Source organism: Juglans microcarpa x Juglans regia, chromosome 8S (genome assembly GCF_004785595.1).
Source record: "Juglans microcarpa x Juglans regia isolate MS1-56 chromosome 8S, Jm3101_v1.0, whole genome shotgun sequence".
NCBI lineage: Eukaryota > Viridiplantae > Streptophyta > Magnoliopsida > Fagales > Juglandaceae > Juglans > Juglans microcarpa x Juglans regia.
This window is the reverse complement of record NC_054609.1, coordinates 2,749,365-2,765,739: the sequence shown is the minus strand read 5'-3', so window position 1 is coordinate 2,765,739 and position 16,375 is coordinate 2,749,365. Positions and strand designations below refer to the sequence as shown.

Genomic DNA, 16,375 nt, shown 5'->3' with positions numbered 1-16,375 from the left:
AATTATTTTAAGTTAGAATAAAGCTAGAGTCACCGAGGTTGGGTACCGATGCATTTTTTTTAATAATATTGTAAATTTTTTTAAATATTTAAGAATATAAAAAATTAATTGAAAAAAGATAAATAAAAAAAAATCCAAATGATCTTATTGAGATACATTCTCGAGCTACACCCTCAGTGGTGTACGTAGCAGAACTCTTTTAACTTATCCGATAAAAATGAAACTGGTACATATAAATACTGTACTTTCGTGAAGCTGCAAACATAAATAAAAACTTTTTATAGATAAAAACTTGCATGAGTACTATATATACTAAAATTAAGGTTACTATAAAATTAAAGTTCGTAAGTTTAAATTTGAAGTCTATATTCTATTCTATTTAATTAAATATTTTACACATTAGACGTATTCATTGAAGGAGAATTTGACTGACACGGAAGTGTTAAGATTAATATAACAAAAATAATTAAATCTATATTTTTTCATTATTATAAACTTTTAAAAGAAATAATGATTTCATAATAAAACATGCTAGTTGACAATCTAACGGGAAGGCTTTTTGCAAGTAACATATATCGTTGCAAAAAGTGGTATTTTCGTTGCAATTGACTATATTTTGCAAAGATTTTATTCTTTGCCATGCTCTCGGAATTGCCGCGTTGGTGAATGTCTATATCAACGATTTTTTTTCGTTGCAAATAATTATTTTTAGCAACGATTTTCTTTCGTTGTTAATCCATATATTCTCGTTGCTGTTATCTATCGAGGGGATCCGGACAACCGTTGCAAATATATATACATTTGCAAGGATTTATATTCATTGCAAAACTTTAGTACGTACCAACGAGCTGCTTGATTGGTTGCAAATGTACTACTAAAGCAACGAACTTGATGCCTTGCAAGTAAAAATTTGCAACGAATTTGACAGTGCATGCCACATGGAACTGCTAGGTCAAATTAAAAAAAAAAAAAAAAAACCAAAAACAGTAACACTCATTCTTTTTCTCAATTGTGAGGATTAATTTCTCGTTCAATTTTTTTTATAAATAGCAATGACGCAATGAGTACATAAACAAGGCCCATGATCAATTGTAGGTTGTGATATTTCTTTGACAAAATAGAATACAAATGAAATTATGATTTTGAAAACAACAGTGATTAATCGAAACTTCTGACAGCATTATTGTTTGGTTAATGAACTGAATTGGTACATTTTGAAAGTTTTTTAAGAAATTTGATAATCATTTGTAGTAAATAAATTATTCTTCATATGCTTGCCAGAATAATTATAACAAATTTATATCGATGATAATAAGGAAATAAACGAGTTTTACATTCTCTCTCTTTTTTTTTTTTTTTTTTTTAATAAGTGCTACATGCATGATATAATTGCTAGGTCAAGCGATCTGTCTAAGCGTTATACTCAGATAACCAAATATCAACGCCCTTTTATAATACATAGAAGTTCTTAATTAATGGCCTGAATGAAAAGGTATATTTTAGAGATTTCAAGCAAAAAAACTTAAATAAATTCAAAAGGCAGTAATATAATTATATATTATTGAAGAACTACGTAAAAGTTGAAAAATCGTGTACATGATTTTCATTTTGCAAAACTAAGTTGTAATAGTATTATTATTTTACAAAATATCATCCATTAGTGTTGTAAATAAACATGAATACTACTCGACGAGCGGTTCGAAATCATGACTTCGTCAAGTTCAAATTCAATTTAATTTGTCTATTAAATGAATTGCTTGTGTACACAAAATTAGAATCCATGAAAAATTAGAATGCATGAAAAATGTACACAAAATAAAAAACAAACTAATAAAGCTTGACCACCATTACTTGTGCGCTCGAACTCCACTCATTTATAGCCTTATATATCATCCATTTAAAATGGAATTAATAAAAGAAATTATAAAATGACTTCTTGAGCTATTAAATGACACATGGATATAGTCAAAACAAAATATTATAGTAAGAAACTCTCAACGGACTCTTTATCCTTTTTTGTCTATTTAATAAATCGGTTTATGTTCTTATAAGATAACTCTCAAGACATGATTTCTTCAGACAAAGACTCCTTTTTTCCTAATCTGTTCAGATAGTAGTCTCTTTCACCCATCACAGAAACAACCGAACTTCATATCTCAACCAATATTTTTCTTTCCTAGATGCGCATGGTTTCCCATCATATTTTTTTTTTTTTTTCATTTAGCGTATTTATGGCCACCCTGGAAAATATAAGTGCATATATATATATGTATATATATGTATATATATATCATTTAGTACACAAAAAGTCGCTTCTTTGTGCCTGTATCCAAATTGAGCAAACATAAATAAATTAAAGAGACAATCGCATAAGTACTATAATAAAATTAAGGTTACTATATCAAACATCTACGGGTACTGTATCCTAGTTCATTGAAATCGTACGTACTTTCCATTTAGGATTTGTTTGGATTGAGAAACGATTTCATCTCATTTTATATTATTTTATTATTATAATTTTCTTTAATTTTCATATAAAACATAATAAATAATTTAATTTTTTTAAATTTTAAAATAATAATAATATTAAAAGATAATATTTAATATTTTATTCAATTCATCTCCTCTCATCTCACAATCTAAACCAACAATGTACGCGGCAATAATGACCGGAAATTAATATGGATAAAGCTAAAGCCCCCGCTCCCAGTCCCACTCTCGATCCCGCTATATTTTTTTTAATTTTTTTAATATTTTTTTTACTTAGTGATTAAGTAAATATTTTTTAATAATATTATCATTTTTTTATTTTTTTTAAAAATATTTTACAGTTTTAAAAAAATACATGTATAAAAAAGTGAAATAAAAAAAATACAAGAGTTTACACAAACAGGACAGGAAAGCGGGACTGGGAGCGGGCTGTAGAGGCGTCCAATTAATATATAGGGACACAGTGTCCGAGGCATATGTACGAACGGTTAACTTCTAAGGCATATTATTCAGCTCCTTGTTGCTAATATTTCGACTGATTTATATGTGCGTTGGTCCTACGTGTCATTACTTATGATCAATTTAAGACAATTTAATATTTTAAATAATCATTACTTTTTGTTTGACCTCCTCGTAATATTTGTTTAAAATATAATATAAATAATTTAAATTTATATCTTTTCGTTAACTTAAATTTTAAGATATGTAATAATTTCATATAGTATCATAATAAAATTTCTAAATTTGAATACGACTCTACATGCTATTATATATCATTAAATTAATATTTTATGTGTTTGGATCAGACTCAACCTAGCTTTTCAATATTATTTCAAAATTGCAAGGTCTCGATCGCCATGCATGTGAAAAGCTTAATTGTCATCCATGTTGCGTTATGTTAAATCACAATACGTGATGATGTTGGTCGTCTTTGATTGGCTAATGCCATGCGAAAAGCTTGACATCCATGTTACGCGATGTTAAACCCACAAAAAAAATCAAAAATCAACATGATGTCGGTCTTTGTTTGGCTAATACGTGGGATCAATATCCACGCCAGCTAATTGAAAGCTGATAAACTGATAGCTAGCTAGAACCCTCTTTTTTATTTTTGAAAGAAAAGATTGATGGAGGCCTTGAATTGCAAATATGTGAAAATTCAAATATTAATATTATAAATGGCAATTAAATGGAAAAGTTCTTCGACATAATGACAAAAAAAAATTAAATGGAAATTGAAGTTTCGAGTTTCGAAATATATCCTATATCTGCACCAATATAATTCACATAACTAGTAAAATGAATTCTAAAGAAAAGCAGCTAGTTCTTCAAAGATCAAATCAACGGGAAACAAAAATAATAATAATTCAGTACCAGGAAGAGGTAAAGTAATCTTTCCTCAAGTATTATCTTCCTAATTATTAACTTTAATTTCGCAAATTCTTGAATAATATGTAAGAGGTATTAATTAATTGGAAGGATTAAAGATGTTCACTTTAGTTTCTTAGGGGTTGGGAACAATTACAAGCTAAAGCTAGTACTTCAAATGATATCTAGGGTCTGTTTGGAGATGCATTAGAGGTCTTAAAAGTTCTTTAATGAATCATTTTGATATCTTTTCTCCAACTTGCTTTTCCAAATATATAATGAATCATTTTTTATTTTATTTTTTATATATGTATTTTTTTAATATTGTAAAATATTTAAAAAAAAAATAAAAAAAATTATAACATTATTAAAAATATTTATTTAATCATTAAATTAAAAAAATTAAAAAATTAAAACGAGACCTAGAACGAGACCAAAAACGGTAAGAGTAGCTTACTCTATCTTTTAAGCCAAAACCTAATTGTCATCCATTAATATTAAATCACAATAAGAATTAAATATCCACGTGATGATGTAGGTCTTTGATTGGCTAATGCCATGTGGAAAGCTTGTCATCCATGTTGCGTGATGTTAAAGCACGAAAAGCATTAAAATATTCACGTGATGTCTGCCTTTGATTGACTACTACGTACGTGGATGATCAATATCTACGCCAGCTAATTAAAAGCTGACATATATGATAGATATATTACAATTGCATCAGTATGTACGCCATCAGTATTACATCGATCAGCTAGGAGCATTGGCAATCAGCCTTTCTAAAGTTTAGCTAAAATCTTAAATTTTGATTATAATATTAATTTTTGATTAAGTGAATTCATATTAGACTAGTTATTATAAAGTTAAAATAATAATAAAATATTATATATATATATATATATTTTTTTTTACAAATATAATTTATATATTTCTTAAATCTTTATATTTTATAGAAATAATGTATCTACTCTATCAATCAGTAAAAATAATGTACATGCCATGCATATTTTACCATTCAAAGAGAGAGATAAGTGATGAAATAATTAAATATTACTTTCCATTGTGAATAGTAGCTAGCTATATTTAGAGAGGACTTAAGATTTACTATTCATCAAGTCTTAAGTTTTGGACCATTAGCTAGTCCAATATGAAAGCTTTTTCTTACATCTAACTAAAATTTGAACTTGTATTAACATTTAGCTAGTCCATTTAGCTAGTCCATTGCCAATGCTCTAATTAACCCTCATTTTATTTTTGTAAAAGAAGATTGATGGAGGTGTTTAATTGATATTAATTTTATGATCGAATTATAAAAATATAAAAATTCAGATATTTACTTTTTAATTAACCCCAAGTCACAGTGATATATATATAAATAAATAAATAACAGATGTTAAACACAAGTACTTGCCTACGCCGGCAGTAGGAAACTTCTCCTGGCTTTTCTTTGCCCATTAATTGGATATCAAGCCAAACATTCATAGCATTCACCCCCACTTTCATTTTCTGTATTCGTTTAACTTTTAAAATGGCTTATATGAATATTCTCAGCAGATCGAGAGAGGCCGATGCAGTTGAGAATTACAAAACAACTGCGTTGACGTTGGCAATATTAATTAATTAATTAAACTATTGGCCATGAGTGCAGAAAGACCAAATGCTTGACTGTCCTTTGTACCGAATTCAACTACCCTATTTTATTAGTTTGCTTCACCAATACTTTAGCTTTGATCATGAGATCTAGAAAACTAAGAAGAGCAAATATGTAGGAGCTCTTGATATTTTCAAAGTTGTTGCATTGATTATACCGTCTACATCATTTAAATAGTATTTAATTTATAAGATTTAAATTTTAAATCTTTTTCTAAAATTAAATTATATCATATAAGTATTTTATTAAAAATATTATTTATATAGAAGAAAGTACTTCTTTTAATAATTTTGATAAAGAAACAAAATTATTAATTGGTAACAAAACTGAGTTTTCTAAAAATTACAACGGTATATGTCGGGATCATGAAATTATTACATATCCCAAGGAGTAAAAATGTACGGACATAACGCGGGAAAAAAGTTACTGCAATTGTGGTCAATGATACACTCAAAATCCTTTTTATAATTATTTAAATAATTATGTTTTTAATTAGGAATATTTTTATAAAATAACATAAAAATAATATGATTTTGCAGAAATATTCTAAATTTAAAATATTATTGTAAAAAGGATTTACGCGTATCATTACTCTTTTTAAGAACATTTCTTTTGAGAAGATTAACACAAGTTCCAAAAATACTTGGGGGTATAAAGAATCAATAATGTGTTTTAGACCTTTGATCTTTCGTATTCTAATTTGGACAATATAGTCATTTTAATATATATCCAGTCTTAATTATGATAATGATCGCTGCATAATGGTGGCCAGACGTCGATCTATAAATATCATCCACTTTGTAGCAAAATTCTCGTGCAAGGTTGAGATCAGTATCAAAAACCTCATCTACTTGGAGTTCGTACGTACTACACGCAGTACTCTCTCCGAAGCTTATAAGCTACCTCATCAATTTCCAACTGTGAAGGTTAGCAGTTTCCATATATAGTCCTCCTAATTATAATATTGGCTCAAAAATCATGAGCAATAAATCCGTATGGGAAAATGCTACATCTCCCGCTGGGCTCCCGCGGGAGACTAGCAATATATTTTGACGTGTTTTTTTAAGTTTTTTTTTTTTATATAAATTTTTTTAATAATTCTAAATATTTTAAAAAAATAAAAAATTATAATATTATTAGAAAATATTTTCTTAGTAACGAAGTAAAATAAAAAATCATTAAAAATTTTATTTTACTTCGTAATTAAGAAAGTATTTTTAATGATTTTTTTTTACTTTCTGATTAAAGAAGTGTTTTTTTAATAATGTTTTAATTTATTTTTTTTTTTAAATATTTAAAAATATTAAAAAATTTATATAAAAAATTACTTTAAAAAAACACATAAAATAATACTACACCCCGACGGGAGCTAGCGGGGCTGTAGCATGATCCTTGCGTATATGCATGAATATTGTATTTCGACAAATATTATAGAAAATTAATTTATGTTTGAGAGATTTCAATTTTTTTCTGTTTTATTTTTTAAAGCATTCGCCACCCATATATTGTCTATATATCTATTCACCTAAGTAAGCATCTCATGCATATATACATACGTAATATATATCATATTAATTATTGTAATTAATTTTCAATATTCTTAGAAAAGATCAAGGAAAAATAATGGCAGAGGGTGATAGCTCATTATCTCAATCTCGTGCCTTTTATGCTCCTCTCCTTCAAGCTGCCCTAGAAGATGACTGGGAAGCTGCTGAAGCTTTTATCCAGAAAAATCCAAACTACGACCTTGGAGCCCCCATAACAAAAGAGGAAGGGACAGCTCTTCACAACGCTGCAGCAGCAAAACGCACCCGTTTTGTGAAAGAACTCGTGAAACGGATGACACCGGAACAATTAGAAGTGAAAACCAAACCAAGCAACTGCACGGCCCTTTACTTTGCCGCTCAATCAGAAATCGTAACAATTGCAGAGGTGATGGTGAAAAAGAACAAATATCTGCCATTGATCCCCAAGGATGCCATCGAATTTTTACCACTTTACGCGGCAATAAAGACTGGAAATAGAGACATGGTGTCGTATTTATACTCTGTGACTCCTATTCAAGAGTTGAATTCTCTGGATCACATTAATCTCCTTAACGCTACTATTTCCACTGATTTGTATGGTATGTCCTACACTTGTGATCATCAGTTTGAGACAATTAATTATGAACAATTAATGCTATTGTAATATGACACGTTTTTATAAACAACTTAATTCATATATTAACCAATTATATATTAAATGGTAGTTATTAAAATAGACTAAATAACAATGACTAATGTCTTGATTTTTATGAACAGATATGGCACACAAAATTCTGGACATTCTAAAGCCAGCACCTGAAGAGAAGAAATATCTTTGGCTTTCATTGGAAATGTTGGCCAAAAAACCTTCGGAAATTGGCAGCAAAAGTCAGCCATCAGCATGGGAAAGACGCTTAAACTCCTGTTAGTTTATTTCCAACCCAAACTATTAATCTAGATATATGTATGTATGTATGCATGTATGTATGTGTATATTTATAACTGGACTGGAGGAATTTCTTCATTAATCAAGTATATAAATATAAATTTACCAGGTGTAATGCGTGTCTTCTACGTTGTGGTAGACTGCTGCGACCATTAGCTAGCTAGGAAGTTATCTCATAATTTGTTGTTCACACATAGTTTTATACCCCTGCACGTGGCATTGGGAAGTAGATAGGAGGCCATGAATAACTCTATTCTTAGGTCTCTAGACCACAATCTATATATTTTTGTATAAGGAAAATGATAGCGGTGGCTCTATCATGTTTTTTTGATGTGTTTTTTTTATAAGTATTTTTATATAAATTTTTTTAATAATTTTAAATATTTAAAAAATAATAATAATAATATTATTATTAAAAAAAACACTTCCTTAATCATGAAGTAAAAAAAATTATTAAAAAATACTTCCTTAATCACGAAGTAAAATAAAAAAATAATTTTTTTTACTTCATGATTAAGGAAGTGTTTTTTAATAATATTATAATTTTATTTTATTTTTTTAAAATATTAAAATTTTTTTTATAAAAAATAACTATAAAAAAAACACATAAAAAAACACATGCTAGAGCAAGCGGTGGCTTCTAGCGGGAGCCACCAGCGGTGGCTCTAGCATTACTCTTTTGTATAATTTGACTTAAAAAATAAATATTAAAATTTAAATATTACAAATCAAATTATGTCATACGAATGATGTGGGGTGTAGAGGAATTAAAATAACATTTCTTGCCAAATTAATTCTTTTATAACTACTTATAAATGTTATTTCTTTTTTTTTTTTTTGATAAATAACTACGTATAAATGTTAAATGTATAGATCTTTTTAGTGTTAATTCTTCTTCTTTTCAGTGCGATAATTTGCTATTTAAGACTAGGCTAGTCATCAAACTAACTTGTCCAAATAACCAGTACCTAATTAAATTTGAAGACGTTAATCTCAGAGACTCTTAAAATAATTTGTTTGTCACTAATTGCAATTAATTCAAGATCAGAAATTAATTAAGCTATGTCAATTTTATATATAGAAGCCATGCAAGCTATATAGCTATAATAAGAAGCGTATATATTGGAAAATAAAATGTATATGACGACGTTGAAGCAATGAAATAATGATCCATTAATATATATAAGAACTAATTATAATATATATCCTAAACGATAAGATATTCTACTTTTGGCATATAGAATTAATATTTCTGTTTAACCAGACGATCTTAATTCTCTTAATCCTAACTAGGCTTCAGAGGTTGGTTATGCAACAAAGCTTTGATGCAAGCATCAGCCCATCACTTAGTTGACCGCCTTTGGAAAGAGCTAATTGGAGCCGACTCCTCGTCAAGTACTGATCATATGCTTCAAAATCATATGGAACTAGTTTTTGAAGCTGCAAAAGTAGGGAACGTTGAATTTCTAATTATACTTATACGCTCTTATCCCGATCTCATATGGCAAGTTGACGAAGAATATGGAAGTTTATTTCACGTTGCTGTTAAACATAGACAAGAGCATGTTTTTAATTTAATATATGAGATAGGTGTTTTGAAGGGCAACCTTGCGACCTATAAGGTCAAAGGGGGAAACAACATGCTGCACTTAGCTGGAGAATTGCCTTCTTCAGATCGACTGAATATCGTCTCAGGAGCCGCCCTTCAAATGCAACGAGAGTTATTGTGGTTTCAGGTACGTACAAACGGGTGTTAAATATCCTTTCAACATCTTTTTCTTTTTCTTTTTTTTTTTTTTTTTTTTTTTTTTTTTTTTTCTCTCTTCGAACATGTATATATTGCATGGTCTCCCCTTTCTATATGTTTTAATTTACAAGTAATTGGTTATTGTAGGAGATAGAAAAGATTGTCATCAAACCGAATTCCTCAGAAACACGAGAAACACCTAGGGATATATTTAAGAGGACCCATGAAGATCTACAGAAGAATGGCGAAAAGTGGATGAAAAACACGGCAAACTCTTGCATGCTCGTGGCAGCACTGATTGCCACTGTGGTTTTTCCAGCTGCCTTCACAGTACCGGGTGGCAACAATCAAGAAACAGGCATTCCTATCTTTCTGGAAAACAACTGGTTTACGTTATTTCTCGTATCAGATGCGGTAGCCATGTTATTCTCTTCGTCTTCAATATTTGTTTTCTTGACAATTCTCACGTCACGTTACACCGAAAAGGATTTCCTTAAATCATTACCTCGCAGGTTGGCATTGGGACTCACAACGCTTTTAATTTCAATAGTAGGCATGCTGATAGCCTTCAGTGCAGCCTGTTTTTTGCTCTTTAAAAGCAAAACAAGTGTTCCGATCCGAATAATTGTTGCGGCGCCCATTGTTCCAATTAGTTTGTTTGTTATCCTACATTATGGCCTTTGGTTTGATATATTCTGCTCAGCATTCTGTTCAGATTGGTTCCTTTTCCGGTCACAGAATAGGCTTTTCAATCCAAGCTGCCAGCAACGCTTGCTACAGAAATTAAGAATGACAATCAAGCCGGACAAAATGAAAGAACTCAGGTTCCTGATCGGGCCGAAAAAAAGGGGTCCGATTGAAACGTCCTACAACCAATCATGCAAGTCCTCAGTGTGAAATTTGACGTAAGTATGATCAAGGCTTCAGTATGATCTTCAGTATTAATAAGCTTGGAATAATGTTGATTTTTTAAAACCCACGAGTACTGGGCTGGTGATAATTAGTATATGAAAGCTGCTACTTTTTATTAATTAGGACTCAGCTCGAAACTCTATTGTAAGATTGTTCTATGATGTTTGTCGTTATGTATATTGTATATATTGTTGAATATTCTGACGTTTGTCATGTATGTATTTTATCTAATTTTTTTTGTGAAAGTAGCAGTAATTTATAATATTATATATACATATAAAAATGTTGTTGAATATTATGAATTTTCTATGATCTCATGATCATAATTATCTTATTCGGTCACAGTCATGAAAGAAATCCGTCCGTATTACCAGCAGGATCATCAATATTTGATCCCTTCACGTCAACAATCCCTGCCTAAGAAAATTTGCCGGTTACTGGAAAAGTACTTCTTCGACACAATGACAAGACCAAGGCATTTTTGTAAAGGGAAATGAACCTTAAACAAATATTTTCTCTTTTTCTAAAGGTATTCTTTTAATAAAATATTATTACCATTTTATTTCAAACCTCCCGGACCAGATTCAAATAAAAAACTTAAATAAATTCAAAACCAGTAATATATTATTGAAGAGCTGTGTAAAAATTGAAAAGTCGACCGTCTATCTACATGATTTTCGTTTTGTAAAATAAAGTTTCAATACTACTTGACCAGTGCTGGCAGTTCAAAATCGGTTCGATCAAACTCGAATTTGACGTTCGATTCGTATGAAGTTTATAAACTTCATACCTCAACCACTTATATATTAATTTTGCCTACACTCTTGAAGACGTGAATCTCCGAGATTAATACTGATCTTCCACAAAGTTGTAAGTCGCTAAATATTCTTAAAATTGTGATCCATTATCAAGAGCTAAGAGTTAATTGCAATTAAATCAAGACCAATACCATATAATACGGGTCCGAGCAGCCCTAATAAGAAGCATATTGGGGAAAATATGGAAACTTATAATGAGAAGTTAGGTAGGGGTAATTTGATTTTTTAAATTATATTCTAACACCTCTCATGTGGGGTTATACTTTTTCTTTATAATAAGTGGGGTAATTTTAAATTGTATCCTAATACTGATCTTAACGAGACGAGACTTTTTTTTTTCTTTTTTTGAGAATCAAATATTGCTTCCTGCAATAGTCAGTAACAAATATAATGAAAATCATATTCTTACCAATGCTAATAAGCCTTAAAATCATTGTTTTTAATCTTGTACCGTACTGGCTGGTACAGCCAGTATTTGCCGTACCGGCCATTGGGCCGGTACATGTATCATATATATTTTGTACCGGCCGTACCAGCCTATATTTCGGTATATACCGGCTTGTACTGGCCGATATTTCGGCCTTTAATTTAATTTAATTTTTTTTCAATTTTTTAGAACTTATTTTTTGACCCCCAATTCAGATTAGGCTATTTATAATTTATATAAATATGTATTTATATATAATTTATTCATATATAGATTATTATTTTAGAATATAATTTATATATATAATTTATTTATATATCGACTATCCCGAAACGGTACACAAAACGGTACTGGTATCGAAATATTTCGTTCCAGTACCTTGACCGGTACGGCGTCCGGTACGGTATTCAAAACATTGCTTAACACTGCACCCCAGAACATCCCTTCACATCCACCGTAAACAAGCTGTGAGAATAAAGTCCGGTGGAGTGGACCCTTTGACTAACCGTCCCTTTCGGGCTAAAGCATGCGCTACCTCATCATTTCCTTGTCTACCAACATGGAACACATCACAAGATTGGAAATGAGATAATAATAGTTGAGTCTCCCGAATAATAGGACTGCAGCTATACCCTTGTTCTTGGGTTGACCGAATAGCTTCAACAACAACAATAGAATCTCCCTCAAGGATCAAGTGAGAAATCCCCATATGAAGGAGAAGTTGCAAAGCCCTCAAGGCCGCAAGCACCTCAATATCCTCCACCAAATAAATGTCGTATTCCTTCCTTGACATGGCCATAATCATGCTACCCTTTTCATCTCGCAATATTGCACCCACCCCAGATTTATGTTGTTGACTAAAGACAACCCCATCAAAATTCAATTTCCATTGCCCACATGCTTGAGGCTTCCAACACAATGTAGATAATCGCTAATTGACTTGTTGACATTGCCGAACCAACAAATAACTTTCAACATAGGAAAAACAGCTTTCCACAACATCAAAAACAGAGGCTTCACTATGTTGGAAAATTCTCAAATTTCTAAACTTCCAAACTCCCCAAGCAATGATCACAAACCGTGAGAAGATATGGGGATCATGGAGTTTCATAACTGCCCAAACCACATTATCAAACCGAGAATGCACATCCAACAGATTCATATCCCATTCAAAATATCTAGTCCAGATTTGAGAAATGCTAAGGCATTTACATAATGCATGATAAACATCTTCATTAGCTGCATGGCAGAAATTGCATATACTAGAAGCAAGTATCTTACAATGAGATAGCTGGCACTTGTTGGTAAACCATCATTTCAAGCTCTCTACAGAAAACTTTGAACTTTATTTGGCAATTGTAGATGCCAAATATTTTTCCAAAATAATCAATGTGAATCTTCATATAAACTCGTTCCAGCTTCATTCACATATCTTAAGTGGAGCACTAAGTGATAAGCTGACTTTACACTAAGTAGGTCATTACATGTGCAACCCCATACTAGCTTATCAACATTCCAATGAGAAAACAACGGAATATTAAGTATTTCAGTAGCCTCAACAGGAAAGAATACCTAGTTCACCAAATCTGACTTCCATCAACCTGACTGTGTAGAGTTTATTAATTCATTAACACATGCATTAGCAGCAACAACATTGCATCCAGTAATGACTTTCATGTTTGGTGAGTTAGGCAGCCAATTGTCTGACCAAATACGCATCTAGTCCCCTCGAGCTATACACCACAAACAACTAGTGTCAACAACATATTTAGATTCACATATACGGCGCCACACATAAGATGGATTAGAGCCCATAATAGATGATACAAAATCAAAATTCAGGAAATATTTGACCTTGAAAACAGAGTAAAAAGGAGAATTCTGGTGCTGTTGTAGCCGCCAACCTTGCTTGGCTAGAAGTGCCAAGTTAAACGCCTCCAAGTCCCGAAATCCCAGCCCACTAGAAAATTTAAAACGGCACAAATGCTTCCAACTCATCCAGTGAACCATTCTCTCATGATCTCTTTGCCCCCACCAAAACCATGCAACCAGCCCTTCTAAATCTCGACACAGTCCTCTTAGTATTTTAAAGCATTTCGTGGCATAGGTAGGGATGACCTGAACCACAGCCTTAATCAATACCTCACGACCCGCCTGCGATAATAACTTCTCCTTCCATCCTTGTAACTTTGCCCAAACATTGTCCTTAATAACTCTAAAGGTGTGAATTTTCGATTTACCAACAAAGGAAGGTAATCCAAGAAACCTAACATGATGATGGATAGTATGAACACCCCACAATTCCTTTATCGCATTCCTTACTTTCACATTCACATTTCGACTAAATAATAATTTAGTTTTCTGTCTATTCAATTGTTGTCCCGAGGCAACCCCATAAGTAGCCAAAATATGTTGAAGATGCACATTCTCTAACATAGAAGCTCGACAAAAGATGATGGTATCATCATCAAAAAGTAAATGACTAACTCATGGAGCTTTATTGCAAACACGAATTCTCTTCACCAAGTTTTGTGATTCAACCTTCTGCAATATTGAAGACAAAGCCTCAGCACATATAACAAATAAATAAGGGGATAATGTGCAACCTTGTTGAACTCCGCGTGTGGGTAGAATCAAATCTAAAGGAACTCCATTTATGAGAACTTTATAAGAAGCTGTGGTGATGCACATCATAATCAGCCAAATAAATTCAGTGGCAAAGCCCATTTTTAACAAAAGTCTCTCCAAGAAAATCCACTCAACCCAATCATAAGCTTTGTTCATATATAATTTAATCAGCATGCATCCTTTGTTACCCCTTTTCCTCCATCAAATCACATCCACCATCTCATAGGCCACCATAACGTTATTCGAGATAAGCCGACCTGGGACAAAAGCACATTGTGATGGCGAGATAACCCTTGGTAAAATCAACTTCAGCCGATTAGCTAGGACCTTAGGAATGATTTTATAAACCACATTACATAAACTAATGAGTCTATAATCCTTAATGTACTCCTGTTATCTTTTCTTCGGGATCAACATAAGATAGGTTAGATTAAATTCAGCAGGTATAACACCCAAATGTAAAGTCTGCAATACAGCAGCAGTAACTGTAACACTTGGGCCCAGCCAAGCCACTTTACAAAATTTTTGGGTTTATAGTTTGAAAAAATCGTTTGAGATTACGAGTAAAACTTTTTGGAGAGAGTTTGGGCCTAAGATATTTTTGGCGGAATATAATTTTTCAATAAGTTTGATAATTAGATTTAAAATCTTTTAATAGACCAAGTGGATGTTCACACGGAAAATTTATGGGACAAGTGTATTTTTTTTTTTTTTTAGTTGAGTCGAGGCCCAAAGCTTAAGGTAAAAGCCCATGCAATAATCCCATATATGATCCAAGATGTGGGCCAAGTATTTTTTTTCTTTTAGGCTTAAGAGCCCTGGCCCGTGGAAGCGAGTCCAGACTTCACGTTCACACGGTTTCAAGCTGTTTCCATTTTCATGCACGTCCCTCCTTCCTTCATCTTTAGGTTTTATTTGTTTTCTACTTATAGCTTATATATTTGTTAAGCATTCTCAACCCTAGATTCAGTGTCGCTGCCCTCTCTTCACGCCCTCAACCATCCATACTCTTCTGAGCATCCACCCTCCCTTGTGAACCTCAGCCCAGTCCTCACCCTTCAATAAAGCACCAAACCGCAAGCCTCGATTGCGTTCAGTTGCCTCGCCACCCCCACAGCCAAGCCAACGCGTCACTACTCCACCGAACTCAGTCCATGCACGGAACCTCAGCCACTAAAAGTCCACCACTCCAACTGTGCGCCACCACCCTCTTCATGTAAAACACCACCTCTGTTTGCACCACCAAAAAGCAGAGCACCATATCTCTATTTTTCTAACTCAAAACAGAGAGTTCTTACCACCGGACAACCATACCTCGTCAGCCGCTCTCACAGTGAGTATATCTCTCGGTTTACTCACCCTCTCTCTCACTCACCTCTTCCTCTCTTTCTCTCGTGCTCAGCCCAGCTCGGCGGCATCTCTATCGCACTCCTGCTCTTCAGCCGCGCCACCACAGTCCCTCCAGCCAGCCCCGTCGCGCCTTACCCCTCCACGCGTGCCTCGGTTTCCCTTGGGTAAGCCCCTGCCACCGCATACTTGTTTTATCTTCGTGTTTTTGTTCGTCTGGTTTTCATGTTCTTATAAGTTATATATATATATATTATATATATATATATATGTAACTATGTTAACGTAATAGAAGGAAGTGCTATTACCTTTTTACCCGTTAGTGTATGCCTCCAGATTTATTATTTAGGGCTTAGTTTAAATGAGTTTTGTTTTAAGTCTCAAAAATATTATATTTGTGTAGATACTATTTTGATAATATTGTTAATTAAAGGAAGTAAACCTATTTTTTTAGAGAGTATTTTTTCATGACTTATTATATGGGAATTTTTTTAGTAGCCAAAGTATTCTATTAA

The 16,375-nt window shown here is 32.2% G+C and overlaps 1 protein-coding gene across 1 annotated transcript in view; it reads left to right on the top strand.

Annotated features, from left to right (window-relative positions):
* Positions 1-6,341: 6,341 nt before the first annotated feature.
* The window catches only part of LOC121244805 (ankyrin repeat-containing protein At5g02620-like), a 44,217-nt gene continuing 34,183 nt past the window's right edge, over positions 6,342-16,375 (top strand). Inside the window, exons 1-3 of the mRNA XM_041143013.1 lie at positions 6,342-6,435; positions 7,114-7,634; positions 7,813-7,959. Of these exons, the coding sequence (XP_040998947.1) occupies positions 7,133-7,634; positions 7,813-7,959 (649 nt within the window). The 5' untranslated portion in view covers positions 6,342-6,435; positions 7,114-7,132. The remainder of the gene's footprint in view (positions 6,436-7,113; positions 7,635-7,812; positions 7,960-16,375) is intronic.